The 26,867-nt window shown below is 39.9% G+C and overlaps 1 protein-coding gene across 2 annotated transcripts in view; it reads left to right on the top strand.

Moving 5' to 3' along the window:
* Positions 1-4,055: 4,055 nt before the first annotated feature.
* The window catches only part of TCEA1 (transcription elongation factor A1), a 25,487-nt gene continuing 2,675 nt past the window's right edge, over positions 4,056-26,867 (top strand). The window contains exons 1-8 of one of the 2 annotated variants that reach the window (NM_001396692.1): positions 4,056-4,226; positions 9,528-9,590; positions 13,738-13,843; positions 20,828-20,915; positions 21,960-22,105; positions 23,905-23,961; positions 24,500-24,654; positions 26,229-26,375. In NM_001396692.1, the coding sequence (NP_001383621.1) occupies positions 4,158-4,226; positions 9,528-9,590; positions 13,738-13,843; positions 20,828-20,915; positions 21,960-22,105; positions 23,905-23,961; positions 24,500-24,654; positions 26,229-26,375 (831 nt within the window). In that variant the 5' untranslated portion in view covers positions 4,056-4,157. Of the gene's footprint in view, positions 4,227-9,527; positions 9,591-13,737; positions 13,844-20,827; positions 20,916-21,956; positions 22,106-23,904; positions 23,962-24,499; positions 24,655-26,228; positions 26,376-26,867 lie in introns of both variants that reach the window. The other variant, NM_001006387.2, reaches the window with a different exon arrangement.

Here is a 26,867-nt window from a genome sequence, read left to right as displayed (position 1 = left end):
GGCTGCACTGCCATTCAGTGAGACCTGGACAGACTGGAGAGTTGGGCAGAGAGGAACCTGGTAGGTTCAGCAAGAGCGAGTGTAGAGTCTTGCACCTGGGGAGGAATAACCACTGCATCAGTACAGGTTAGGTGGCTGACCTGTTGGAGGGGTGCTCTGAGAAGGACCTGGGTGTTCTGGTGGACTACGGGTTGGCCATGTTGAGTGGGTGTCAAGAGGGTGGGGCCAGACTCATCAGTGCTGCCCAATGCCAGGGCGAGGGGAAACAGGCACAAACTGGAACACAGGAAGTTAAATGTGAACATGAGAAAGCACTTATTTACTGTGAGGGTGACAGAACACTCTGGAACAGGCTGCCTAGAGAGGCTGTGTAGTCTGCTTCTCTGGAGATACTCAAAATCTGCCTGGATGCTTTCCTGTTCAACCTACAGTAGGGAACCTGCTTTAGCAAGGAAGTTGGACTCTGTGGTCTCCAGAGGTCCCTTCTGACTCCTACAACTCTGTGTAATATTGTACTAAACTTTATCCAATACGGTATGAGACCATTGGTGTGGTAAATGAAGAAGGTGACAACATTTTCATAATGTCAACTCATTAGTTTGCAAATGGGATTCTTTGAAGAAGAATAATAGGTGTTAGAAGAAAAGATTTCTTTTTTCTTTGCTTGCTGCTCACGTTACTGCCATTTGCCTTGGGGACAACGGGTTTTATTAATTCTCTTTGAGTGAAATGTGCCTTTGATGTAACTCATTAAAACTGATTTAATTGAAGTGCTAACATAATTTAATTGACATCCACAAAATAAATCAGTAAATAATGGGTTTTCTTTTAGCTCCAGTTGCTGGAAAAGAGCAACGCATTTCCTCCTTTCATCTCTGTAAAAACTCCTGTCCAGTTTGCAGAGGTATAGTCAACTTCACTTCAGGCATGGAAGTGTGAGTTCAGCTTTTCTGTGTAGACAAGGTAGCTTTCCCTCGAGGCAGTTCAGCGTTTCTGAAAGGCTTCTTGTGTATGTTAACAGAGGGAGATGATGGACTTTAAAAGTCAGAGTTTGAAGGTTCACTGGTTGTGAATGTGAGCAAACTCTTGAATTACCTGATACTTGAAATGATTTGATAAGCAGTGCTTGAAATGATGTGGGGGTGGGGTGAAAAGTCTTTAAAAGACTTGAGTATTTTGAATCTCTAGTATAGAATAGTCTCCAGAATAGAGAGCAGGGCTCATCTGAGTGACAGTCTAATAACAATGCCTTAAAAATATGTATATATATCAGGTTTTCTTAAATATTTCAAATTTTCATGTATGAATGCCTCCAGTTATTGATTTCAATTGGAAAAGGTGAGAATAGCATTTTAAAATGATACTGCTAGCACATGACTTTAAAAATGACACTTGGTCATGCCATTATAATCTACAGCCTGCACAAGGAAATTAAGGATCCTATCTGCTGAACTACAATAAAAGCAACTAATCAACACAAATGCTATAATTTCAGGTAGTTTTGAGGCAAATCTCACATTTAATATAGAACTCCTATTTGATACAGCTCCCCTGACATGTCTAATCTTGGACTAATCGCTCTTCCCCTGTGCAGAGCGAGGATCTGCTGGCTGATGTAGACCTGTTACAATTCTGTTTTGATAGACTTAAGTCATTGTTACATACAGTGCTAAAATAAAAAGGGGAGGCACAATGAGTGTAATTCGTTGTTCCATAATGCCCTTTGAGATGCTGTTAATTTTGTATTTTGCATGCTTGCATTAACAGTTAATAAGAGGAGCTTTTTTGTATGGATTACTAGTTTTGAAAATGGAGGATTTGAAGTGCATCAGTTGAAAGATCCTTCATTACAAATTTTTTGTGTGCTACTGTTTGATCTCCCCTTGGTTTCTCAGTATGCTGTTTCATAACAAAGGAATACCGTAGTATTCTATAACATTTCATATGTGCACCCTGCTAGGAGAGCTATCTCATAAACCTTACTATTGTAGGAGGCCCTGTGGTCCTGTGTGCTACGGAATCAAAATGGTAGTCAGTTATGTGAGCTGTATTTTGTTTTCTTTTAATACAGACATTTGCAGAAAAGGATATGCATTCCCATCTGGTTATTCTTTTATTTCCCTGCTGAAATATTTCCCTGCTGCTACTTTTGTTACTTTAGATGTTGAAGGTATGATTTGTTTCCTTCTTACGGTCCTGCTACTGCCTCTTTTAAGTGCTATGCAGCATTTGATTTATAATCATTTCCTTACCTAACACGGTTTGAGCGTTAAGAAGATTTCATCTGCATTTTTGAACTTTTTCAATGTATTTCCATAGAATAAGGTATTTATATTCTTCTGAACTATACTTGATGACTTAATTTCAGAACCTAATGTTCAAAGTAAGCACACTGGCAGACCTGAGATTGTAGTTCTCTGAGCGTTATCCCTGACCTAACTTGCACCTATTGTAGAACACAGATGAACTTAACGTACAGTGCAGCAAAGGCTCTCGGCTGATAGCATACACTGCACTGCTTTTATCACTGATTTGGTAGTGAGAAAAACAGTGGTAAATTTCATTTCGGGTTAACATGAAATTTAACCTGAATTCACCATTGCTAGTACAGGGTTACTGCCTCTAGACAAAATGATCCAAACCTGAACTGTCACAGTCCTTTACACGTTGTGAAGATTGCTGTTCTGTTTTCAAAATCTGTCAATGAAAGAAAAGGCTTTTCTTTTTCTTTTCCTGAAGGAGCCTGCCTCAGTTTTCTTGTCTGGGAGCATAACAAAGGAAAAAGCTACAAGGTTTCTTTATGCTAGTCCTGTTCATGGGCTAGATCTACCCTCTGGGAGGATCCCACATAGCTCCCAAATACATTTTATTACTTCTAATATCTGTGCATGCCTAGGCCTTTCAATGGCGGAGGCTGCAACCATCATGTGTGCTGAGGGCCGTGCAGAAGTGCCTTAAAAGCACCTGTCTCTATGGCTTCAGAATCAAAGGCAGTCTTGCTGCAAAGCCCACAGCACATAGCTGCAGTGGCAGCTATGTTCTCATTGCTTTCCTGAGAGTCGCTTCAAGGACAATGCTCATCTTACCTCTTCTCCAAAGTGTTCATATTTTCCTGCCCTTGGTTTACAACACAGACATCTGCAGCATTACAAGCTTACTAATAATAGAGCCTAAGAGGCATGCATGAACGCCCTCCTGAATCTTAGCAGGGGATAGTCTGTGTGTCATCTTTATGTAACCTGCAGACATACTGACTGCTTTCTTGAAGTAAATGCAGTGAAAGCAGTTGAATGATGCTGGGTTTGTTTGTTTGTTTTTCACCCAACAACATAATTAAGGGTGACAAATTAATGGACGAGTTAACTGATGCATATCATAGATTTACATCAATCTTAATCAATTTATATCCCAATTGGACACAGACAAGGTTTGGGCTAGTGTGAAGACCAGGAGGCATTTAGCACCCTGCAGCATAGTGTGGGGCTCAGGTAAAGGTGTCTGCTGTGTCTCTGTTGCTTTTGTACTGGATCTGAGTCCTGAACCTCATCTAAAACTGCCATCTGAAATCCTCCATGACACACCCTTCATAGCCAGACTTTCTGAAAGACCTTTCTGGCTCCAGGGAAGAAGAGATTTTCCCCCAGCTTAAAGCGGAACGCTGTAATTGACAGCTGAGGGTAAGCTCGAAAATATAAAATGACTGAATGATTTCTGGCGGCGGGCCGAGAGGCCAGGCTGTAACGCTGCGTGGATGGTGTGTTTCTCTCAGGGCTGACGAGCACCGCGAACTGGAGAGGATAACGCAGCGAGCAGCTCATCTAATTGCACTTTGTTCTGTCTGGCAGCCAGGGCCGTGCCCTCAGCGCTGTTTCCCTCTCGCTCACACGCCGAGGCGGGTACGAACGCTGTTCCCGCGGCCCGCCCCCTGCCCGAGGCCCGCCCCGCCCCGCCTGCTGTCGGCGCGCCGCAGCGCTGCCTGTGGCTCCCGCGGCCGGCGCTCGGCGGGCGCTGCCTGGCGCCGCCGCTGGGGCTGCTGGGTCGGGGCGCTGCGCCGCGGCCCGCCTCCGTCCCGGCCTGCCGCCGTCCCGCCCTCCTGCCCGGCTCCGCCGCCGCGTCCCAGGGCTGGGGGTGCCGCTGCCACGCCGGCCCCGGCAGCCATGACGACGGAGGACGAGATCATCCGCATCGCCAAGAAGATGGACAAGATGGTGCAGAAGAAGAACGCGGTGAGCCGGGGCGGGGCGAGGCGCGGCCCCCAGCCGGCTCCGCGCTGCCTTCTTTTTAGCGGGCCCCGCTCGGCCCACGGGGGCTGCCGCCGTCCGGGGAGCTCCGCGCGGCCTCGCGGCGCTCGGGGGCGGCCCGGAGAGCCCTCAGCCTGGCGGTGGGGTCGGGGTCGCTTCGCCCGGTCCGGCTCCTCGCGTCCCGCCGCCGGTAGAGGCGGGCTCGGGTGTGCCGGCCCGCAGAGGTGTCCGCGCTGGGCCCCCCGGAGCAGGCGGCGGGCGTCTCGGGTACGCGGCCAGCCACTGGGTGGGAAACGCGCGGCCGGGTCTCTCCTCCGGATACGCTGTTTTCGTGTTCGAGCACTGATGGTGGGGTGTTCCGTGGGGCTTCAAAGCCACGAAGGTGGCTGGGGAGCCCCGGTCCTGCTGGCCAGGTTTGTGTGGGCAGGGTTCTGAGGCACACGTGGGCAGAGCACCCCCTACCCCCCCTTATTTTTTTTGTATCAGGCACTTGGCCTGATACGGTGACACACAAAGCAGCATACAAACGACAGCTAAAAGCTGAACTGTGCGATGCTTCAGTTTACAGAACTCTACAGCAGGCACAGCAAGATTTGTTTTTCCTGCAAAAGAAAAAAAAGATCAACAACACTTAGTAGGGTTTGCATATTTGTAGCAATATCGGTTGCAGCAAAGCAGTGACATTTATTTGGTTCCCACCGGCTGGACTGAGGTTTGTATAGCCAACAGCAGCGCCAGATACTTTAAGTAAGGTTGGTGCAGGAGGGACGGCAGCCTGCAGCTCCTGCACCCAGGTGCTGAAGTTGTGGCAGCAGTCCTCCTCACACTGGGGGAGCTCACATCCCTCATTGCTCTTAGAAAACTCATCTGCAGGCTTCAGATGTTCAGAATTCATGATACAGTAATTCTCAATTCTTCCTTCCCCCCCCCCCCAGCTTTTAAGCACAAAAGGATTCATTGTTTCACTTTCCCAGCTCTGATGTTGGAGTAGTGATTCTTTAGTGGGATGTATCATAGGACATCCAGTACGTACAGGAAGGCTGGGAACAGACTCTGTCAGAGAGCTTTGAGAAGGGACAAGGGTTAATGACTTTAAATTAAAGGGCTGTAGATTTAGATTAGATGTTAGGGGGGAAACTCTTTACTTAGAGGTGGTGAGACACTGACACAGGCTGCCCAGAGAAGCTGTGGTGCCCCATCCCTGGTGGCCAGGTTGGATGGGGCTCTGGACAACCTGAGCTGGTAGTGGCAACCCTGGCCACGGCAGGCAAATGGAACTGAATGGGCTTTAAGATCCCTTCCAACTCAAACCATTCTGTGATTCTGATAAAAACATATTGACTGCAGAATGTTTGAATATTACGATAGTGAGATACAGTCAGTTCAGTGTTATCCGGAAGGCTTCTGACAACGGAAGGCAAGTGGCAGCTCCCAGCCAACATGGCAATGGCCACCGGTGCAGTGATCCCGTGGATGCTCCTGATGACTGACCATCATCTATTTCTTGGGGATTTGGAAGCTTAGGGCTGTAACTCCTAACAGCAGCTGGGGATACGCTCATGCTCTGGTGCATGTAAGTAATTATCTCACAGCTGCAGGGAGCAGCACCATGTCCATAGGGTAAGCCTCAGTGGGACGCTTCCAGGGGAGGTTCAGGTTGGATATTAGGAAAAATTTCCTAAAAGAAGGGTGAGGCATTGGGTCAGTCTGCCCAGGGGAGTGGTGGAGTCACCATCCCTGCAGGTGTTCAAGGACTGTGGAGATGTGGTGCTGAGGGACATGGTTAGTGGGCATGATGGGGACAGGCTGACAGTTGAACTAGATGATCTTAGAGGTCTTTTCCAACCTTAATGATCCTATGATTCTAAACTGAACAGGAAACTTTAAACTGTTTCTTTGTGCTGCCAACACGCATTTTAGTCTGAAACACTTTTTTGTGTTTCAGTGTGCGTTTAGTGTGTGTTTTTGAGAATGATTTGATGAGACCCATCAATAAAAGAGGCTTTGATGCCATTTCTCTCTGAAGTTGTCAAGAGCCTGATGGCAGGGAAGAATCTCCTACACAGGGTGTCTCTGTGCTTGTGTCAAAGAGCTGTGCGACGTTTCTTTTGATGGGATGAAAAGGCGATCAGAGCAGACACCCATCCTGAGTCAGGCTCTCAGTGACTTGCTTTGATGAAGGGTTTAATTGTATCTGGGCAGATTTCATAACTATTTTACTGAAGCGGTGCACACAGTTCTTTTATTCTGAAGGACAAAATAATGATGCAGTTTTGTATTTAATACCCAGTGAGATACGTATTCTGCTGTTACTTCAGGTGGTTGCATTTTTTGAAATAGATGTCACTACTTCTTCAGAATTAATGAGATTTGGTTAAAATGCACGTTGTGCCTTCCTGTAGCTCTCATTTGTGTGTAAGTATGCTCTTCTTCCACTGAGTTACTTTGATGAATAGGTATAAAAGACAAGGTTGCACCTATGGCTGATAAAACAGTTGAGTAAGCTCAGAAAAGAAAACATAAAGTTGTCTATGTCAATAAATGTTTGCTTCCTGAAGTAGATCAGATCTATAACTGCATAGGTCTGCCATCTTCAGAAACATATTACATTTTCTGTGGCCTGAAGCCTAACTTTAAACTATACATGTAGAACACGTTTCTGTTGTTATGATCTGATCACCTAAGGGAGGCTGAGAGGGATAATCTGCTAAACGTGTAGATGAACGGTAAGGTAAGCTGGAAGCCACCTGCAATGGGACCTTGTCTTTCAATTCCTATGAAATTACAGAATTGCCTTGGAAAAACAAAATATTTATAATAATCTTTGTAATGTGTTTTTAATTCATATTTGATTGTAAAGCATCTGGTATTTAGTACACTTGATGTAATCGACTAGAGAAGAGTTAAGGATTAGAAAGCGTCAATGCATGACAAATTTTGAGAATCTGAGGGCATGACACATAGATAACTACTGTGTAAAGAGTGCTTCGTTTCTTCTTTATTAGTATTAGTTGCATGGCTTGTTCACGTGCTGTAAGTCCAGCTGTTTTGGAAGGCGTTTAGGCTGGAAATAATCAAATTGTTCTGGCACCAGCAGTTAGAAAAAAATATTAGAGGGGGAGAAATTTGGAATGGAATGTATTTCTAAGATGAGATGAGAAGCGTGCTATAATTCCTACTTTGCATTACAGCATCGTTGCTATGCTGTTCCAGAATGCAATATCCTGAGTTTATTTTGAAATCACGTACCATGTACAGTTTGCTAAGTTAATTGCTTTGGAGGTAAGTGTTACTGGATTGTATTTTTGAGAAGGACATATTAGTTTTTGTAATACGGTGCTCATTTTTGGCTCAGAAAATTGTCTTGAATTTGATTTTATTTTGTATCCGTAAAGCGAATAAACTTATTTGGTTTGAATCGGTGTTTGCATAGGAAGAAAACGTGCATATGAGTGGTAAGAGAAGGATATGGATTAGCGTGGTGGCTCAGTTTGGAGAAGCCTTGTATTTCATGAAAGAAATTAGATAGGATTTTTTTCTGTAACAGTAGGGGAGCTTTGGTTTCATGAGTGAATTGGGTTTGTGTAAGATAGGAAGTAATTACGTTTTTGGTTTTAGATGCTTGTCACTCACAAGAGGTTGTAGCAGAACTTGAAAGCGTCCCAATCTCTGTCTGTTTGGATGTGATGCTGAAATCTCACTTTTGGTTTTCTCAGCCTCTCAGTGGTTGTTTTTGTGTGTTATGTTTAGTGGTTAAATTGTAGGACGGTGCAGGTGCAGCAGCAGATTACTTGAGTTCCCTTGCAACAAGTGTCAGAAGTTGATTGGGGAGAACTCAAAAGCAAGGACAAATGCAAATAAAGATATGCAAAATGTATATTTTAAGTATGGAAAAGCAAGTATGGTAGGCAAAATAGGACACGTTGAGTGAGAGGTAAGGAAGGAGAAGGGAATTGAATTTGAATGAAGTGAAAAAAGGGGATTTGAGGGTTTGTTTCCAAACAAATTTAAATTAAAGAAAAAAATGTCAGAAACACGGGGATGTGATGAAGTTAGCCGAGGTACAGTGGCCTCTTAGGAGAGAAGTCCTTTGCCTTCTTGCTCTCCTTAAGTCACAGGCTGAGAACAAGATGCACTTGAATAACAGCAGGCACGTCTTAACTTTTATGAGGCTGCTGTCATCTGCTGGGCATCCCTGTGTGTGGTGAGGAGTGGGTGCTGCAGAGCTTTGCTGACATGAATGAGTAGAATATGAAGCCTGTTGCTCACCTGTTTGAAAACTTTTAAGTAAGGCCAGCCTGGCAAGTGAATGACTTGTTAAAATAGCTGTGTGTATGGATAGTAATTAATTAGCAGCAGATTAGCTAAAAGTGCAGTCTCTGAAAAGGACTCATCTGTTTTGAAAATTATTGCTCATGCAGTATTTGTTTGTATCTTTCCTTATCATAGCAGTGCAAAAGGAATAAAGAGGGCCATGTGGCAGCCATATAATAAACAAATGTGTTGGTTCAGATGTTGTAGTGTATTAGAATGGGCTCTGGCTTCCATTTGGGAAAACGTTGATGCTTGGCCAGTGTGATATAGGATGAATGCTGCTGTCTGTCTGCACTAACCTATATGACCTAATGTATGTATATTTCTCTGAATTAATATTTAAAGTGAATAGTTGAACATAAGACTTATAAGCAAGTCTTGCTCGGCTTTGTTACTGGGACATTTGTTAGTAAATGTGCTTACATAGATGTCTCTTTCTGTGGTGGACACTAAACCTGTGTCTGGTAAAACAGCATAAACGTTTTTAAACCAGTATAATTTTATGGCTGAAATTAATCACTCTAAATACAGATAGGAAAGCTCGTTATAAGAAGCTGCGTTACTGACGGACTCTGCAGAGTTTCTCAACTCCAGGTTCTTGTTCTCAAACATGTGAGGTTCTTCGCTGAAATTTGCTGTTTGGTTTGTTTCTGTTGTTAAGTGACAACCCTGAGGACATTTTCTAGAGGATGTGTGGTGGTTAAGGAGCAATTTACAGAATATGCTGGGAATTATAGAGGATAAAACTTCTCTAGTCTTTCAGTGAATAGTGTGAACTCCGAGTTCAGGCCTGTTAATTTTTAGAGTTAGTGAATCAGAACAGTACTTTTCCTGGGGGTTTTTCTGTGGATAAATTGAGAGCTGATGGTTTGGATCCAATCTGGGACCTTTAAGACTAAGAACATGCTGTTGGTACTATATTTGAAGTTCTTGATTCCTACTAACTTGACTTTTTTTTTTTTGGTTTTGCAGGCTGGAGCTCTTGATTTATTAAAGGAGCTTAAGAATATTCCCATGACCCTTGAGTTATTACAGGTACTTCTTTTATTGTTACGTTGCAAAAGTTAACTCCTTAATAATGAAAGTGAAGCCAGCAAATTTGGAAGGTTGCATTATTTAAATGGATTCCCGTGGAGAAACCTCTTGAAGAATCATTGCTGTTTTGGCTAAGTAGTATTATTTCGCTATGATTTAGGGCTCTGAAGTGCTTTCTTCCAGTCGCAAGTTCTTAAAGTTGAGCTTTGATTTGAAAATAGTGAATGGTTTTAATCTGTACTGGGAGACGCTATATGAGTTTTTAAAGATAATTTATCTGTTACAGCAGGTCTAAAGGGATCAGCTGTTTTTGTCCACTGTTACTTAGTAAACTAACTGTAGCTTAGTCAAGTTTTTCTGAACTATCCAGTCCTGTATCCAAAACACGTCTTTGGCTAAATAAGATTTCATTTAGACTGAAATCTGTGTTATTCTTGTTGAGTTTTATAAATCTGTAAAGTCTGCTGTATGTTTTCTAGTAGTCTCCCAAAATTGCTTAAGCAATGGGGCACTTGGAACAATGGTTCAAAGATGAAGTAATCACACTACTGGCTCTGCTAGCGGTCATTGGTGCCCTAATGTCAAGGGGGGTGACAGTGAGGGAGTGGGAGCACTAACTTCCTCTGTGTAGACTGAGATATCGACTGATATATTTGGACTGATGGAACATGGGACATGAGGGAAAACCATTTCAAAACTGCCTACGCAGAGAAGAGCACTTCTGACTGATGAGATAGTTTCATGCTTCCTTTGCAGTAAGAGAAGTGACAGTTCATCTTATGGCATGGCTGTCACTTCACTCTGAACTGGGGGCATCCTCTGACAATTTACAAGTGTGCGGGATGGGAAAAGTACACTTCAGCAATTTGGGCTAGTGCTTGTGTCACAAGTCTGTCTTATTAGACTTCCGTCACAGAAAAATGAAGCGATTACATACAGTAATCTGTTTCACATCCCACAAGTTATGTGTAAGCTTGCTCACCGGTGTGAACAGCCAGCAGCTCATGTCACATGGAATTTACTAGCAGCTGCAAAATAATAAATACGTTGGTTCTCAGATCCTAATTGTGGGTAGCGCGCAGCTAGACAGTGAGTGAGGTAGATGTCTTCATTTGAACCAGCAGGTTTTACTGGAAATTACACACATGCATGTGCACACCCCTACACAAAACTGAGCCACGAAATGCAGTCCTTGTTAATTACTTGCTGGTTCACTAGTGAGCTGTGGAGACCTGGGAACCTGGATGTGGTTATTCTCAAGGGCTTTATTTGTCAGTCCTTTGGGCCAAGTTCTCCAAATTATCTGTCTTATTACTTCAGTGCAATTTGAAGTTGGTAACATCTCTGCTTGCTTTAGTGATTGTTGTTCTTCCTCAGCTGCTTGGCCTAGCTGTTAGGCCTACAGCCTGAATGCTTTGGTGGAAAAAAACAGATGTTTATGCAAGTCTGACTTTCTTTACTTTTCATAAATAGAACACAATAAATGCAAACAAGAAATGCTGAGGAATTTGAAGGAGGGAAGAACGATTCATTTCAACAGAGGAGAGTTTTCAGATACCTGCACATTATAGACTGGCACAGAGTTTCAGGAGTTAAATTGGACTAGACAGAAGTACCAGAGTCTTTGACTTGAAATGATTCTCATCGTAACAGTTCCTTAGGCTGGAAGACTGTGGAAATTTCAAATGCTGATAGCTGATGTGTAGTCGAAGCAGTCAGTTGGTGAATATAACAGCGACCTTTTGTGATTGCTTTCGTTAGTTTGCAGATAAATAAATTGGAAGATCGTTCCCTCCTATCTTTTAGATGATGCCAAATCAATTGTTCTGTATAAAAACAAACAAAGGAAGTGTGCTTACATATAACCTTCAGAAAACTGAGAGTTCAGGCAGTTATCATCAGTTCCACTAGCATGATCAGAGAAAAAATGATGAATCTAATTAACTCTGAGTTTTACTTGAGTTTTTGAGTTTTATTTCTTTGGCTATGGCTGTAGGTTTGGTGTCTCTTCCCTTCTCTAATAAGACTATTCCATGGTTATGCCCAGTTATCAGAGAACGGTAGGGTTTTTTTTTGTTGTTGTTGTTAGGTACGTTTTTCTCATTCAGACGTGACAGAGACTTTATGGAGTTCAAAATATGTTATCTTTATAGTCTAAATATCATCATAGAATCATAGAATAGCTTGGATTGGAAGGGACCTCAAGGATCATCAAGCTCCAACCCCCCTGCCACAGGCAGGGCTGCCAACCTCTACTCTTAATACTAGACCAAGCTGCCCAGGGCCCCATCCAACCTGGCCTTGAGCACCTCTAGGGACGGGGCATCCACAAGCCCTCTGGGCAGCCTTTGCCAGCACCTCACCACTCTCATAGTAAAGAACTTCCCCCTGGTATCCAGCCTAAGTCTTCCCTCCTTCAACTGAAAACAACTGTCCTACTATTATCTAACCTTTCAAAGGGTTGGCTCCCGTCTTGTTTGTAGGCTCCCTTTAGGTACAGGAAGGCTGCAATGAAGTCACCCCGCAGCCTTCTCTTCTCCAGGCTGAACAAGCCCAGCTCCTTCATCCTGTCAGTGTATGGAAGGTGCTCCAGCTCTCTAATCATTTTTGTGGATAATATCCAGCAATTGGTCAGTTCTGCTCTGTTAGGCCTTTGTGTGATACTTAGCTAGTTGCTAAAGCGTATCATAGAAAGAGTGTACAGGCAACAGCAAAGAAATGCCAAATATCTGCCCATGAGTGAAGTCCTTGACCTGTCCTCAGTGCTCTGTCATGAGGGGGAAAGGTGAAATGGGGAAGAACTTCTGCACCTCTTTGATGCTTTGTGTCAGTGTGTATGTGCACAAAGTCCATCCTGAAAAACCTTAGTTACAAGTGAGTAGCCATCTGTTTTCTTTAGTCTAAAATACGTTCAGTACCAATGTTCAGACCTGAAATTTTGATGTGCTTTCTTTGCTGAAATATCTACTGAAGATTTCAGTACATTTCCAGTCATTTCGCACATCCAGAGTGCCTAGAGAAGTGTTCTGTGTGGGCTGTAAGGGGTAATTTACAGGAACAAATTATTTCCTTTTTTAGTGTAACGCTGAGATTTAACTTTTCCTTTAAAGGAAAAGGAGAGGATATTCATGGCAAGCCACTGCAAAACTAAATAGAAGAAATTGTACTTAGTGAGTCTGGCAGTTAGTAAATGCAACAAAGCTGGGCATGTTAAGAACAATATAAAAATGTAGTTATCAAATCAAAATATGATGTTGTAGTACAATACTTGTACTAAATGCTTATTTCCCAAAAGAGAAAGTGTGGAAGTGTTCTATTTTTTATATTAAGATGATAGCAAAAAATATTCTAAAATGAAACTTTTACTGCTGTTTATCTAAATTTATTTCCACGAGGACATAAGTTGTAGATCTTAAAAAGAGTAGCTCAGAAATAAATCTCATCTTCACTCTATAGGTGGCAGTAGTGCCAAAGCTTTAAAGCCTGTCGCCAGCTTGGCCTTTGCAGAAGGATAGGCTTTTCTTACTGTTTCTACCTAAAAGCAGAAACCTCTGTGCTTAAAATTTTAATTAGTCTCAGTATTGCCAAAATGACTCGGAACCTGAAACGTGATCCCTATAATAATAGTACAGCTTCTTCCATAGCCACTAAATGGGAATTTGAAAAATATGAAGTTACTGAAACATTTAGCAAGTTTCTGCTTGTACCAAAATATAAATGCAGTCATTGTGTCACAGAAAAATAAGATTTTGTGGTTATAACCTTCACTAAAGTATTGTTTTTTTTTTTTTTGTAACATTAAAATATGTAGATTTTCGTGTTCTTAGTCTGAATGCCATACTTAGTTTAGGTCAGTAGTCTGTAGAGTTTCTTTGAAGTGTTTTAGGGGCAGAAATACTTTGACCAATTTCCCTTAACTGTGAACTTCTGTGATGGAGACAAATGGTTGTGTTGTATTTCTTCGTAAAATGTACTGTGTGTTTTTAAAATAAGTTCTGTAAAGGCTTGCAGCATTTCATCCTGATACTCATAAAGATAAATACATCCCTTTAAAATAAAATTGTCTAGAATGCAGCTTTGGAAATGTTAATTTAATCAGTTATCTTCATGCCACTTTTTATGGTGTATATTTTTATTTCTGTTGCAGACTACCAGAATTGGAATGTCAGTGAATGCAATACGCAAGCAAAGCACAGATGAAGAAGTTACATCTCTAGCAAAATCTTTGATCAAGTCATGGAAGAAACTGTTAGGTATGGCACAACAACCTTTGTTTTTAGCTACTTTTGTATGTTACAACTATATGTAGACTTCATACAGATCCTTATACTTCCATTCTTCAGAAACAGTTGTGCTCCTGCTTAAGTATTGAAGCTATCTGTGCTGAGGTAGGTTTTTGGTTTTTTGACCTCTTTGACTATCACAGATGATTACTGTGAAAATATAGTCAGAAGCAAAGTTAATATGCGTTGACTAGTGCTGACAAACAGTAGGAAACCAGCTTCTGCAACATGACTCATTTCTCAAGCCTCACTGCATGCTGTTGAGCGAGCAGTACTGTACTGCAGCACTGAAAGCTAACGAACCTTTTCTTGACTATTTCCTCTGTCAAATGTAAAAAGTACTGTGAAGAATTCATGCAGAACCTCATGTGAAAGTGTAGACTCTTTGAAGTTTGGTTATAAACTCATTTGTGAAGAGAAAAAAACAGTAAAAAAAACTTGAGTTAAAAATTCTGTTAGGGATAGTGAATGTTTCTCTAAATAAACCTGTACTTTCTAAAACCTTAATAGTTTTTAAAAAAATTACTAAATAGTGAATCTATAGTTTTTCTTTCATTTCCATTACTGCAATGAATGCAGTTACCAAAAGCTTTCTGTAAACAGGGTTTTGTATGAGGATATCTTGTAGCACTTACTGTATTTGAAATGATTCAAAGCTGTGTCTTTTAGATAGTTGTGTTCATAACGCTGTATTGTAGTCAATTGTGTTTCTTTATATCCCAATTTGGATAAATTAAGCTTCAGGAGGCTTAGAATTTTGAAATAGGAAACAGTTGTTATTATTTTCTACTGATTTAAATGTTTGATTTTCTGTCCAGATAAATGTGCTAAATACGTGGCTGCCATTTCAGTGCCAGCCTCAGTCAACCTCATTTTATCTGTTTTGTTAGCTTCATTTTATCCCAGTTAGCTGTGTTATCAGTCATGAAGTATTAGCAAATATTTTATTACTCCTTTTGTAAATGGCATAGAAATGTCTTTGTTTCAATTTCCCAGTGTCAAGATATGCAAAAGAGGACAAATTGTGACAGTTTTTATAATCTGCTTTTCTATAATTTGTACATCTTTGTAAGCAACAGCTTCTGTAGCAGAGATATTTTTAACTCTTTTAAACATTAGATAATTCTAATTAGGCTAGCAATAGTAACTCTTCTTGATGTCACTACCCAGTGAACAAAGGAATTGCTATTTGTTTGTTAAGATGATAGGAGTAGTCTTCTGGGTCATTTTCTTTAGCATAATGTCTGAAGTCAAATTTGTGTTAATGTATTGTTACCTGTGGCCGACTGATGTTTAACTGTTCAAACATTGTGAAACACTTCCTCAACCTCTGAGCGTGTTCTTGCTGTGGAAGACTGGAATAAGACTGGGGTGTCTGATGGTAGTGGTAGGTCCATCCAAGCGTAGGTTGCAGCTGAAAGAGGTTTTCCTTCCCTTCTTGCTCATTCCTGTGCTAAAGAGGTCAGAAAAGGGAACTCAGCAGTGGTAAACGAATGACTTTGTTTATTTCTTCTGAATTCTTTTCAACTATCAGTTTCTTGATCCAGCCCTTTTGCAGTTCTTGCAAAGGGACTGTAGCAGTAGCACACAGCTGGGGAAAGGTGGAACTTTAAAAGGTGCCCCTTTTAGTGGTTTGCTTCATTCAGATTGTTTTAAGACAATTGTGAGAATCTACTTTTAGGCTGCTTACATTGGATGATCTCAAACATGTGAGGAACTGGAAAGTAAATAGCAAATATTTGACTACAGTCAGAACTGAATATGTTCTTCCTGGGACAGACAGTATGTTACCTTTATCTTACTCTAATTTTTGTTACAGGGCAGATGTTGATGCCTGTACGTGATTGTGCCAAGTCTGTTACACTTATGGTTATGCACTTACAGTATAAAATCAAATTATTTTTGAAAATACAACACTGCTTGTATTAAAATCTGACATAATGAAGTTCTTGTTGATGACATTGTAGAGCATATAATAAAGTGCAGTAGGTCAAATGCTTTACCTTTTGTTTCACTGCTTGGTAATTATAGGAACTTAACTTCCAGAATTACAAGACTTATCTGGGCCGTGTGACTTACTGGGTGGGAATCTTACGAAGTGCTCTTATTCTGTTTTATCATTAGTTTTGACTTTCTCAGAAGAATACGCAATACCCTACGTTGAGCTGCTAGAGAAATCAGTTTCAATTATGCTGTTTATAGTGCATGTAAAATGGTATGGATCAAAGATGGCAACAGAAGTGGACAGCTGTTAATCATACCAAGCATTGTACTCAGAGATCTGAAATCTTTGTGAGTTATTTTTATAAATGACATTTTGAATTTAGGAAGGAATCTTTGTTCAGGCTGCATGTACTGTCTAAGTTGAATGCTTTTGGAACTTATGTTTTAAGGATGCATGGGAAACTAGAAATCAAAATAAGGCTGTGAATCACCAGAGTTTTTTAGCAGATTTTTATGGCTTGCTTAAAACTATGCCGGGTTACAAATGGATTTTCAAGTGAGGTCAGAAGCTGCCCAGCAGAGGGCTCGCAGGCATTATCTGGAGTGAGTCACTGCGTGAGCTATAGTGAAAGACTGCTTTCAGATGTTGCTATAAAAACGTTAAACCACACATCCTAGTTGGTCGCAATTTAGATGAAGAAGCAAATTCTGTTCTCAGAATAAAATAACATTGTGTCATAACATGGAATTTGCAAGGAGTTATTGTTTTGCCAAGTAGTTGAATATGTAGATTATGTGATACAGATGAATCGATGGATATCAACTTTGGTTATGAGGAGTTCTTCAAATATATATGAAGAAAAACCACAAATAATTTCTTACTAAAATCTAAGAGTATACAGTGAAAAAGAATGTCTAGACCTTTAAGTAGATCTAACCTCTTTAACCTCAGTCAGCTTATGTACTGGGCTGGAAATGCAGAATTATTGGACAGTAATCTTATCATTAAGTGTCAGTCTGATCCTGTATTGCCAGAAACAAACAAACAAACAACAACAAAAAAACAACCACAATGAAAATGTGTCCAAGAGCACTTTGAAATGTCTATTTAAAAAAAGTCTGTCTTAAAATTGCTCAAGCATGCTTAATGTTACCAAGTTTAACACTAGCCAGACTATGCAGAAGTGTATTATTAAGTTGAGTTTGTGTATAAGATCCTCTGTTATTTCAAACTTAGTTTTGATTCTGCTGGAGCAAGTCTGGTACAGTCTAGGACTATCTTGCAGCTGTTACTAGGTTAAGTTGTTCAAGGACATCTAAAAACTTACTGGTTGAGTTCAAATATTTATTGAGAAAACAAATTCCTAAATTACAGTCTGTGTTCAAGAATAGTGTTTACTGTCAATAAGTATAATATGTCTATTTATAAGATATCAAGTGCAAACGTAGTTTTAGAATTCTCTCTTCTTTTACATATCACGTGTGAGCTGTAGAATCATCTGGTTTGGAAAAGATGATCAAGATCATCAAGTCCAGCTATCAGCTTAACTTGCTGAGTCCCATTGCTAAACCATGTCCCTTAATGCCCTGCCCACACGTCTTAAACACCTCCAGGGCTTGGGGACTCTGCCTCTGCCCTGGTCAGCCTGTTCCAACAATTGGCTCCTCTCTCTGAAGAAATTCTTCCTGATATACAATCTGAACCTCCCATAGCAGAACTTGAGACTGTTTCCTCGTGACCAATTACTGGGCACGTGAGAAAGAAAGCAACGTCCTCCTCTATAACTCCCTTTCAGGGATTTTTAGAGAGCAAAGAGATCTCCCCTCAGCCATCTCATCTCCAAACTAAGGAAGCTCAGTTCCCTCAGTCACTCCTCATTAAACTTTGTTTTCTAGTCCCTTCACTGGCTCTGCTGCTCTTCTCTGTCCCTGCTTGAGCGACACAGTATCCTTTGTGTAGTGAGGAGCTCTTAACTGACTGCACTACTCAAGGTTCAGTTTAAACAGTGTGGTGTACAAGGGCACAATCGCTACCCTAGTCCAGCTCACACTCTATCTCACGCAAACCAGGAGCTATTGGCCTTCTGGGCTACCTCAGCACGACTGGTTCACATTCAGCCAGCTACTGACCAGCACACCCAGGTCCTTTCCTGCTGGGCAACTTTCCAGCCCATCTTCCCCTGGCCTCTACTGCTGGGAAGTTGCTATGACCCAAGCACAGGACCCAGCACTGGGTCTTGCTGAATGTTAGATAATTGGATGCCACCAGTCCCTCTGTACAGCCTTCCTACCGTCAAGTAAATTGACAGTCCTGCCTAGCTTATTTTCGTCTGTCGCTTTACTGAGTGTGCACTTCATCCCCTCATCCAGATCAGTAATAAAAATGTTAAGCAAAACCGACCCAATGCTCACTCATGGGGAACACCACTGATGACCAGTGACCAACTGGATTGAGCTCTATTCACTGTGACTCTTTGAACCTGGCCATCTAGCCAGTTCTTCACCCAACATATTGTACAGCTGTCCAAGCCATGAGCGGCCAGTTTCTCCAGTAGATATAGGAAACTGGCAAATACTTCACTAAAGTCAAGGTATACAATATCAGCAGGCATTCTGTCATCCTTTAAGCAGGTCATCTTGTTGTGGGAGGTCAGGTTAGTCAGGTAGAACTTGTTTTTCATATATCTGTGCTGGCTGTGCCTGATCACTCGGTTGTCCTGTATGTGCTGTACGATGACATTCAGGATGGTCTGCTCCATGGCATTCCCTAGTATTGAGGTTAGACATACAAGCCTATAATTCCCTGGATCCTTCTTCCTGCCCTTCTTGTAGACAGGAGTTGTGTTTGCAAACCGTCAGTTAACTGGATATTATTATAAATTCACTTCTGTTATTTAGAAAAGGAAGAAAAAGCCTCAAGTGTGTGTGTGTGTGTGTGTTAGCTTGTTGTTAGTGGGCTTCTGAAGCAGCAGTAGCTAAAACTGAAGTAATGTTTTTCATTTCTGAAATTGATGATAATTTCAGTTTGTTCCTGGAAAAAAAAAGGGGGTTTTGTAAGTTATAATAGCTGTACACTTTTTTAAAAAAACATGCTTCTTTGAAGGAACTTAGATAATTTAAATTATAATTCTAAATATTTATCTGCTGCTTTATGTTTCCTGATGTGAATCACTTGCTCATTTGAATTTTTAAGTATCTGTCACAGGCTGCTTTTCCATCTTTCTTTGCTAGATTTCTATGGTTGTTTGTAATTCCCATTAGCTGTCATTCTTCCTTTGCTCCAGAGTCTGGCCACTGGATGTAGAAAGCTAATTAGAAGAGACTTCAATTTCTCCAGGATAAATATATATTTTTTTCCCAAAGGAAAGCTGAAATGCTGCCCAGCAGACTGTTAAACATTGTATTGACAAAAGAACAGTATGTAATTAATAAATTAAAGGATCCTTGTTCATGTGTGAGTTTAAGAATAAATACTGCTTGGCACTGAATCTCTTCAGTACTTTCAATGTATGGTGCATAAAAGTGAGTGACTTAGCATGAATATTTCTACTAAGCAGAGAATGTTTTTATTTTCAGATTTATGAAGTTGGATTTGAGAGACATATATATAAACTCTTCTCTGAGAGATTAAAGATAGCATAGTTTTGAACACATATTTGCTGAAGATGGTTCAGTTGTCTCAGCTGTTGAAGTTTGACCTTTTGTTTGAGACACGCTTGCATAGATTGCTCCACAGGTTAGAAAGAGCCATGATTTTACCTCCTACTCTATCCCCTGGTTTCATGTATGCTTTGCCCTACATAAGTGAACGATGCAATCACGGTATCAGTAAATGTTCACAAGTGCTTACCCCAAGATACATACTGATAGATCTGTCTAAAAACCTCCGGCAAAAATTGTCATGTGCTTCAGATGGGAGTAGATGAGATAACATGCATACATAGAATATTTAAAAATGTATTTATCATGTAAGTGTTTGTAGCCATAGAGACTAGTTGTGAATGTGCGTGTTAAAAATGGATCATGGGTTTGTTTCCTTTCTCTGAGTATAGTGTCTTTGGGTGTCATAGCAAAAATCTTCTGCAGTCCATTCTGCTTATACTTTGTTTGTTTTTTTAGTCACTTTTTTTTTAATAAATACTTTGATTGAACCAGTATCTTTATTAGGATTTTTTTTTAGTAACTCTTCTAGTTTTTTAAAGACAATCATTCAAAATGTATAAGGGAGCATATATAATAGTAATGTATAAGGGGAGTGTGTGTATATATATACTCTCCTATAGGGAGTATTCTGGAGAATTTTATGGACTTGCCTGGGTCTCAGACTGTTTTGTAGGCATTAATTTTTGGTTACAGCTGGAGATGGAATACTTGATGTGTGCTTTAAGTGCTTGAATAAGAGGAGACCTGAATATCTGTGTTTCATACCACACGTTCCCATGAGAAACATGGGGTAGGATCCTTCAGGAAATGAGGTTCCTTTTTGATGCTTAAGCAAAGGTTTAGATACCCAGTTCACAACCGAGCCTTTTCTCTATTTTTCTTTGAATTTAGTTCTCTTTTAAAATTTGTAATAAGTTCATCCAAGTAATAACAGTCTACAGAGTTAGGTGTGTAATGGCAGACCTAGGAAGGCTTGGAAGGAGAAATTCACAAAAATAGGTGAGTGATGGCAGTGTCACTGGGTTCTTTCTGTAGGCAGTGGAAAAAGCAAGCCAAAGCAGGCGGCTGACTTAACATCAAACTCTTTCAGAATCTTTTTTATCATGCCTTCACTGCCAGTTAAAGCAGATGCCGGACTTTCCCTGAAGGATTTGAGCGTTGACATAGATTTTGTTTGCTGGGTTGGCAAGGGTGTGAGAGGTGGAAAGCTGTACTGCAAGAGAGAGTCAAATCAGAGAGTAAGAGCTGATAGCACATCTAACTGGCTTGGAAGAAATTATCAGAGATATTCTACCACTGCTTTTAATTGATTACTGTGTAAAAGTTTCTCATGTTTTGTATTCCCAGATGGACCTTCAACTGATAAAGATTCTGAAGAAAAGAAAAAGGAGCCTGCATCTTCCTCACAAAACAGCCCCGAAGCAAGAGAGGAAAGGTACTTAATTCTTGAGGACAGATACCCTTGTTCAGTATAAATCAGGATTAACCTGAAAAATCAACCAGTTTTCACATATATTTGGGCCAAAAGTTTAAATGTTAGAGATTACTTCCACATTATTTTGTGAAATATGTACAGTTGTACAAAAAATGGTGTGTTGCTAGGGAAGAAGATCCAGCTGCTGCTGACACACTAAAAAAAGATGAAACCCACAGGACAAGATACGGCCAGACTAGTTATTGTTTATTCTGTCTTATCTGTCAGAGACTCCTTCCTCTCTCGATACTAGTACTGAGCTTTGAAAAGTGTAACTTTCAGTTACAAATTTGTGGTAATTACATACGTTAGAGGTTTAGAATACTTCTTTTGTCTGTTAGCTTTTATGTTTGATAAACAGTCTTGTTCTGCACCTTTTTTGGTAAAGACAAAACTTATGTTGTCAGAAAGATGAGCCCATGTAAATGGCACTTGAGGTGCTGAAGAATATTTGCAAAGTAGTATCGACAAGTCCAGTTTATCTACGTACTTCTGTTTGTAGTGAATCAGGTTACAGCAGCCATTTCCAAATGGAAGTGTAGCCTCTAATTATTTGTCCCAATGCAAGAAGAAAACTTTAAGAGTTTGCAAAAGCTTCCTAAAACCATAGTACCACTTCAGCAGACTGACTGTTAGCATGGTATTTCTTCACTGGTTTTTAAAGTTCCTTGAAGGAAAAAATGGTTTCATGTTAATGTAGAGGACTGAGAATTAAAACTTATATAAATAACCATATTTATCTTATATATCTTATATAAATAAGAAATGCTTCCTGTCTCTGTTGTGTGGAATACCCTGGTAAAAATTCTGAAGACACTTTTAAAATTGTATTGACTCTAGAGCTATAAATAGCTTTAGATGGTGTCTTGTGTTCTTTTTTATTAGTATCATTAAGTGGTTATAGCAAAAGATCTGTGTTTTCCCCTCAAATAAAGTGATTTGAAGAAAGCAAAAGACATTTAATATTAGGTTGGTTTCTTTTTTGTTTTTACTTTTTTTTAGCAGTTCAAGTAGCAATTCCAGCAGCAGGAAGGAGGAGGGTAGTGCTCCATCAAATTCTTTCATCCCTTCTTTTCCTCGGGCTCCAAGCACTTCGGATTCTGTACGAGTGAAATGTAGAGAAATGCTCTCTGCAGCTCTCAGAACAGGAGGTGAGCTCTGTATACAATATTTTCAATTTTTACTGTTTCTTCCTTCTGTTCTTGCCCTGCCCCTGTTTACTGTACCCTTTCTTATGTCCGATTGTGTGTGCATACTCATAGGCCAGTTCACCCAAGATGCAGTAAGCTGAGCAACCTCGGCAACATGGGACTGAACTGAACTACTTTTTTGTTGCTGGTGATATGGGACATTTTGTGGCTTCTGTTCATCTGATATCTTGCCTACAGTAAAACTTCATTACAGGAAGTTATTTCCTCTGTAATTCCTCATTTGACTCTATTAATGGAAACTGCTGTTTTTCATCTTATCTCTGAGTGAGAACATCACCATAAGCGTGACTGCCTTTCTTACTCTAGAGGTCCTGTGAGCCTTTAGATTCTAGATTTTGAAGGCTGCCTTTCTGTTTTGATTTAACCTTGAAGTTTTGTGGATATAGTCGCAGTTAATCTTACATTGTTTCATCTTCCTGCCTTTGAGACATATGCAAATGGCTTGATTTTTTTTGTGTTGTCGTTGTTTTGTTTTTCCCCATCCTGTACCCTTGTGTGTCTTTAAACTGATGAATGATATGCTAAATTGTGAGCAAATCAAGTGTTGTACTCAGTGTCCTGAATTCTTTCTTACGCATTGTTCTCGTCTGCAAGAACTTTTCTCTGTTGCTAGCTTAGTGTAACCTGACTCAGTGTAAGCAGACTTCTGAAATGATCTGTTTTTACTCTATTTCACTCTGTTTTGTACTTCACTTTTAATTCACATGAATTCTGACACAGGCAGAAAACAAGGCTGACTAAGGACCATTAGTCTATTCATAAGGTCTTTCAGATATGTAATTCAGAGGGCAAACAGGTTTTTAGAAAGTTGCATATAGCTTCTTAGTTTTTGTAATTATATGTAGTTGGAATTTTCACTAGGTTTCCAAGAATTCTTTTTGTAATGTTACCTCCTATTATACATGTTAGCTAATCATCCATAAGTCTAATGCCAATCTCAAAATATAAGCTTATTTTCTGGTTCTATGGACTTATGCGCGAGATCAAGAAGAAACTGTGTTTTTATTACTCATCAAAGTCTACCCGTGTTAGAATGAGGAGGAGGAAAGCACATATTGTGTATAATTTGTCCCAGGCTGTGTTGGAAAGGCAGCTGTCTTTATGAGGAAGGGTTTGGGTCAGAAACAGTAAACAATTATCTGGAGATGTTTTAGGTCGTGTTGTGTTGTCCTCAATATCGCTATGGTTCATTTCTTCTAATTTGCACATTTTATGACCATTCCCTACTTGACATGTTTTTAACAATAATATTTAATTACTATATTTCTAGAGAAATCTTTTCTCTTGCATGCATACAAAACATAGCTAGTGTTGTGTGGGCTGAAAGAATTGATAAAACTCGATACAGAATGTTTTCTCATTATAATAGCCTATTCTAAACACAGATGCACTGTGTTTAGAGATGGGTAATTGCCAAGCATAATAGAAGACAGTGGGATTTTTTTTTTTCTGTATAGCAAAATTGTTTTTAATTACTATTTGTATTTCAACCAGAGATAATTGTGTCTGAAATAGTTAAGGTGATTCTACTTTTTTTTCTTGTTGCTCTTCATTTCACTGATTTTTCTTCAAAGTACTGTTCACAGATTTTTATAAATCAACCAAACTTTCCTTATCAAAAGAAATACATTGTAGTTATTTATAATTCGTTGTTTTGATGTTCCGAGTTGGATCTCAGTGATATAAAATAACTGCTGAGATCATCAGAGTGCTAATATTTAAATTTTTGTTTTCCTCAGATGATTACATTGCTATTGGTGCTGATGAGGAAGAGTTGGGTTCTCAGATCGAAGAAGATATCCTTTGCTGGGCATATCTGTGCTCTAGGATGAGGGTATTTAAGATGAGAGTATTTAAGAACACTGATACTGTTAAAAAATAGTTCACTTAATCTGTATATTGAGTATTTTATTTCATTCAAAACAAAAACAAGCAAACTGTGCTAACACATCAGTACTGAAATTCAGTGTTTAGAAAAGTACCACAAACTAAACAGAGGGATCTGTGTGTGTGTGATTTCTATTTTTACTTTTAATACAGAAATTACATTAGAAATCAGATGAGATCAAGGAGCTGGGCTTAAGTCCTTGGGTGATTTTTGAGAATTTTTGTTAAAATCCTGTTGTCCCCAAATTCATGTTTTGCCAGCCGTGTGCTAAACAATGAGTAGGCTTTGGCAAGATGTGAAGTACTGTCTGCTGTGTTGAGCAGAGAGTAACTGTTGTTTGGAGATGGGAGTGTGAGGAAGGACTTTTCTTTAAAAAGGTTGTTTCCCCCCCAAAAACAATCCACAGTGATCTGTTTTACTTGTTTTGTTCCTTAAATCCAAAGCACCTATTTTTCAAGAATTAAAAAACACTGATATGAAATACAAAAATAGGGTACGAAGTAGGATAGCGAATCTCAAGGATGCAAAGAATCCGAACCTAAGAAAAAACGTGTTATGTGGGAACATTCCTCCTGACAAATTTGCCAAAATGACAGCAGAGGTAAGTAAAGCATAGCTCTTGAACTACTTCCCTACTGGACTTATGTCCTGGCCGCTAACTAATAAAAAATGCCTGTACTTTTGAAGGACTAAGACTTGTTCATGGCTTGCACAGTCTGAATTATAGAGGGCAGAGGAAATGAAAGTGGTGTATTTTAATGGTTCCTGAAAATGTAATTTCTCTGTGAGTCAGGTAAGCTCTCTGCCAAATTTTCTGAAATACAGAACAGTGGGCCTCAAGCTCAAAGAAGGTAGGTTTAGGTTAGACGTAAGGAAAAGAATTCTTAGACAGAGGGTGGTGAGGCACTGGAACAGGTTGCCCAGTGTTGTGGTTGATGCCCTGTCCCTGGAGACTTTCAAAGCGAGGCTGGATAAGGCCCTAAGCAACCTGATGTTGCTGTGGCGTCCCTGTTCATTGCAGGGGAGTTGGACCAGATGGCCTTCAGAGGGCCCTTCCATCTCTAAGGATTCTATGATTCTGTGGCCTGATGGTTTATGCTCAGGGTAGTGACTGACCTCAAGCTGCTAAGCCATTCACCCTGCTGGATATGTAACACTACCATCCACGTTAGCCTGTCTTGCCATTTGTTTTTCAAATACTGGCCTCTGCTGTTATTCTCCTACGAAAGGTATAGCACTGTGCTTTTAAAGATCAGTCCATCTCCTGTTGGCATTTTTAATGTTGATTTAAAGCTTATCTGAGATTTGACAGATTATGTAAAATGGATTATGTAAAATGATTTTGAAGGAAAATCTTTACAGTAAATAGAATACATAAATGATACGGGAAGGAAGCTAGGAGAATTGGCCTTTGAATCCAATTAAATTTGTTATTGAAAGAACATTTTGAACACTTTAACAGAAGCTCCCATTCAAATAGATGCTCACTGTCTTGATTTGTTTTGATATATAAAGAAAGTCAGAAGTGAAAAATTAAATGTTATAGGAAAGAAAAATAAAAGCATGGATAATATTTTATTTCAGTTTTGTAGTTCTGCTTATGTGTGTTGGGTTCTGCTACTTCTCACCCTCCCCTGTACCCAGCCCCAGATAGGTATAAAGGAGTATATAGAAATAAAAATCATGGCTGGCTTTGATTTCAAGGAATGGCTTTTTCTGTAGCTTTATATAGAGGCCAGGGAAAACTGAGGCTGGCAGAGGAATGGGGAAAGAAAAGCAGGTTGTATCTGAAGCGTGTATTTTCAGTGTTTTTATTCTACGTGTGTGTACGTACAAATGCAGAAACACATTTCATGTTGCCCTGTGCTCCTTTGTTTTAATTAGTATCTTGGACCAAGTTTTCAAATTGAATGGCTATAAAACCTTATTATATAATTATATCATAAAGATGATATCTTAAGGGAAGTGGCATTAATACAAAATTTTGTGTTCCACATCAAGGCAGAATGCAGAGTAAAAGTCTACTGAAACAAAACGGAACAACTTTTTTTTTTACTGTGCCCGTAATGCTTACTATGTATTTTTGAGATCCTGCACGTTGGAACTATGGTTCACACTTCATTTTCTTTAAAACAAGAACTCCCTGGTAAACTCTGCTGTTTTTTTCTGTGACAGGAAATGGCAAGTGATGAGTTGAAAGAAATGCGCAAAAATCTGACCAAAGAGGCTATCAGAGAGCACCAGATGGCCAAAACAGGAGGTACCCAAACCGATCTGTTTACATGTGGCAAGTGCAAAAAGAAGAACTGTACATATACGCAGGTATGTGGTTATTTGGGGTGTTCATTTTCCTTTCTCAAAGCTGAAGTCCTGTATAAACATGGTCAGAGAAAAAAGTTGTCGTTACAAAATGCTAACAAAATACAAAGCATGGAGACAGTTGGGTCTACGTAGGTGTGCTTCCATAAAGAATATTTGTTGTATTAATTGTATTAATTTACCAAATATTCTATGTAAATCCAAGCAGATTATGTATGTAGTGTGAGATGCCAGTTTATTTGTGATGCTGAGTTTTTGCTAATTCTACTGATTAAATTTTTATAATATGGTTCTATATGGAGCACTATTTCACTGTTTGTAACATGTAACATGTAAACGTCTTTTTTATGGAGGTAGTGAATATGTATATACAAAATTATCTATTATTTGACCAGACTCTGAATTAGAATTTTTTCATATTATAGTATATGTGCAAGAACTGTAGTGGCGCTGCGGGGCATGTAGCACGATCACAGGATCAGCTGTGTTTATAGT

The sequence above is a fragment of the Gallus gallus genome, chromosome 2 (assembly GCF_016699485.2).
Source record: "Gallus gallus isolate bGalGal1 chromosome 2, bGalGal1.mat.broiler.GRCg7b, whole genome shotgun sequence".
Classification (NCBI taxonomy): Eukaryota; Metazoa; Chordata; class Aves; order Galliformes; family Phasianidae; genus Gallus; species Gallus gallus.
This window is presented reverse-complemented; position numbering and strand designations above follow the sequence as displayed.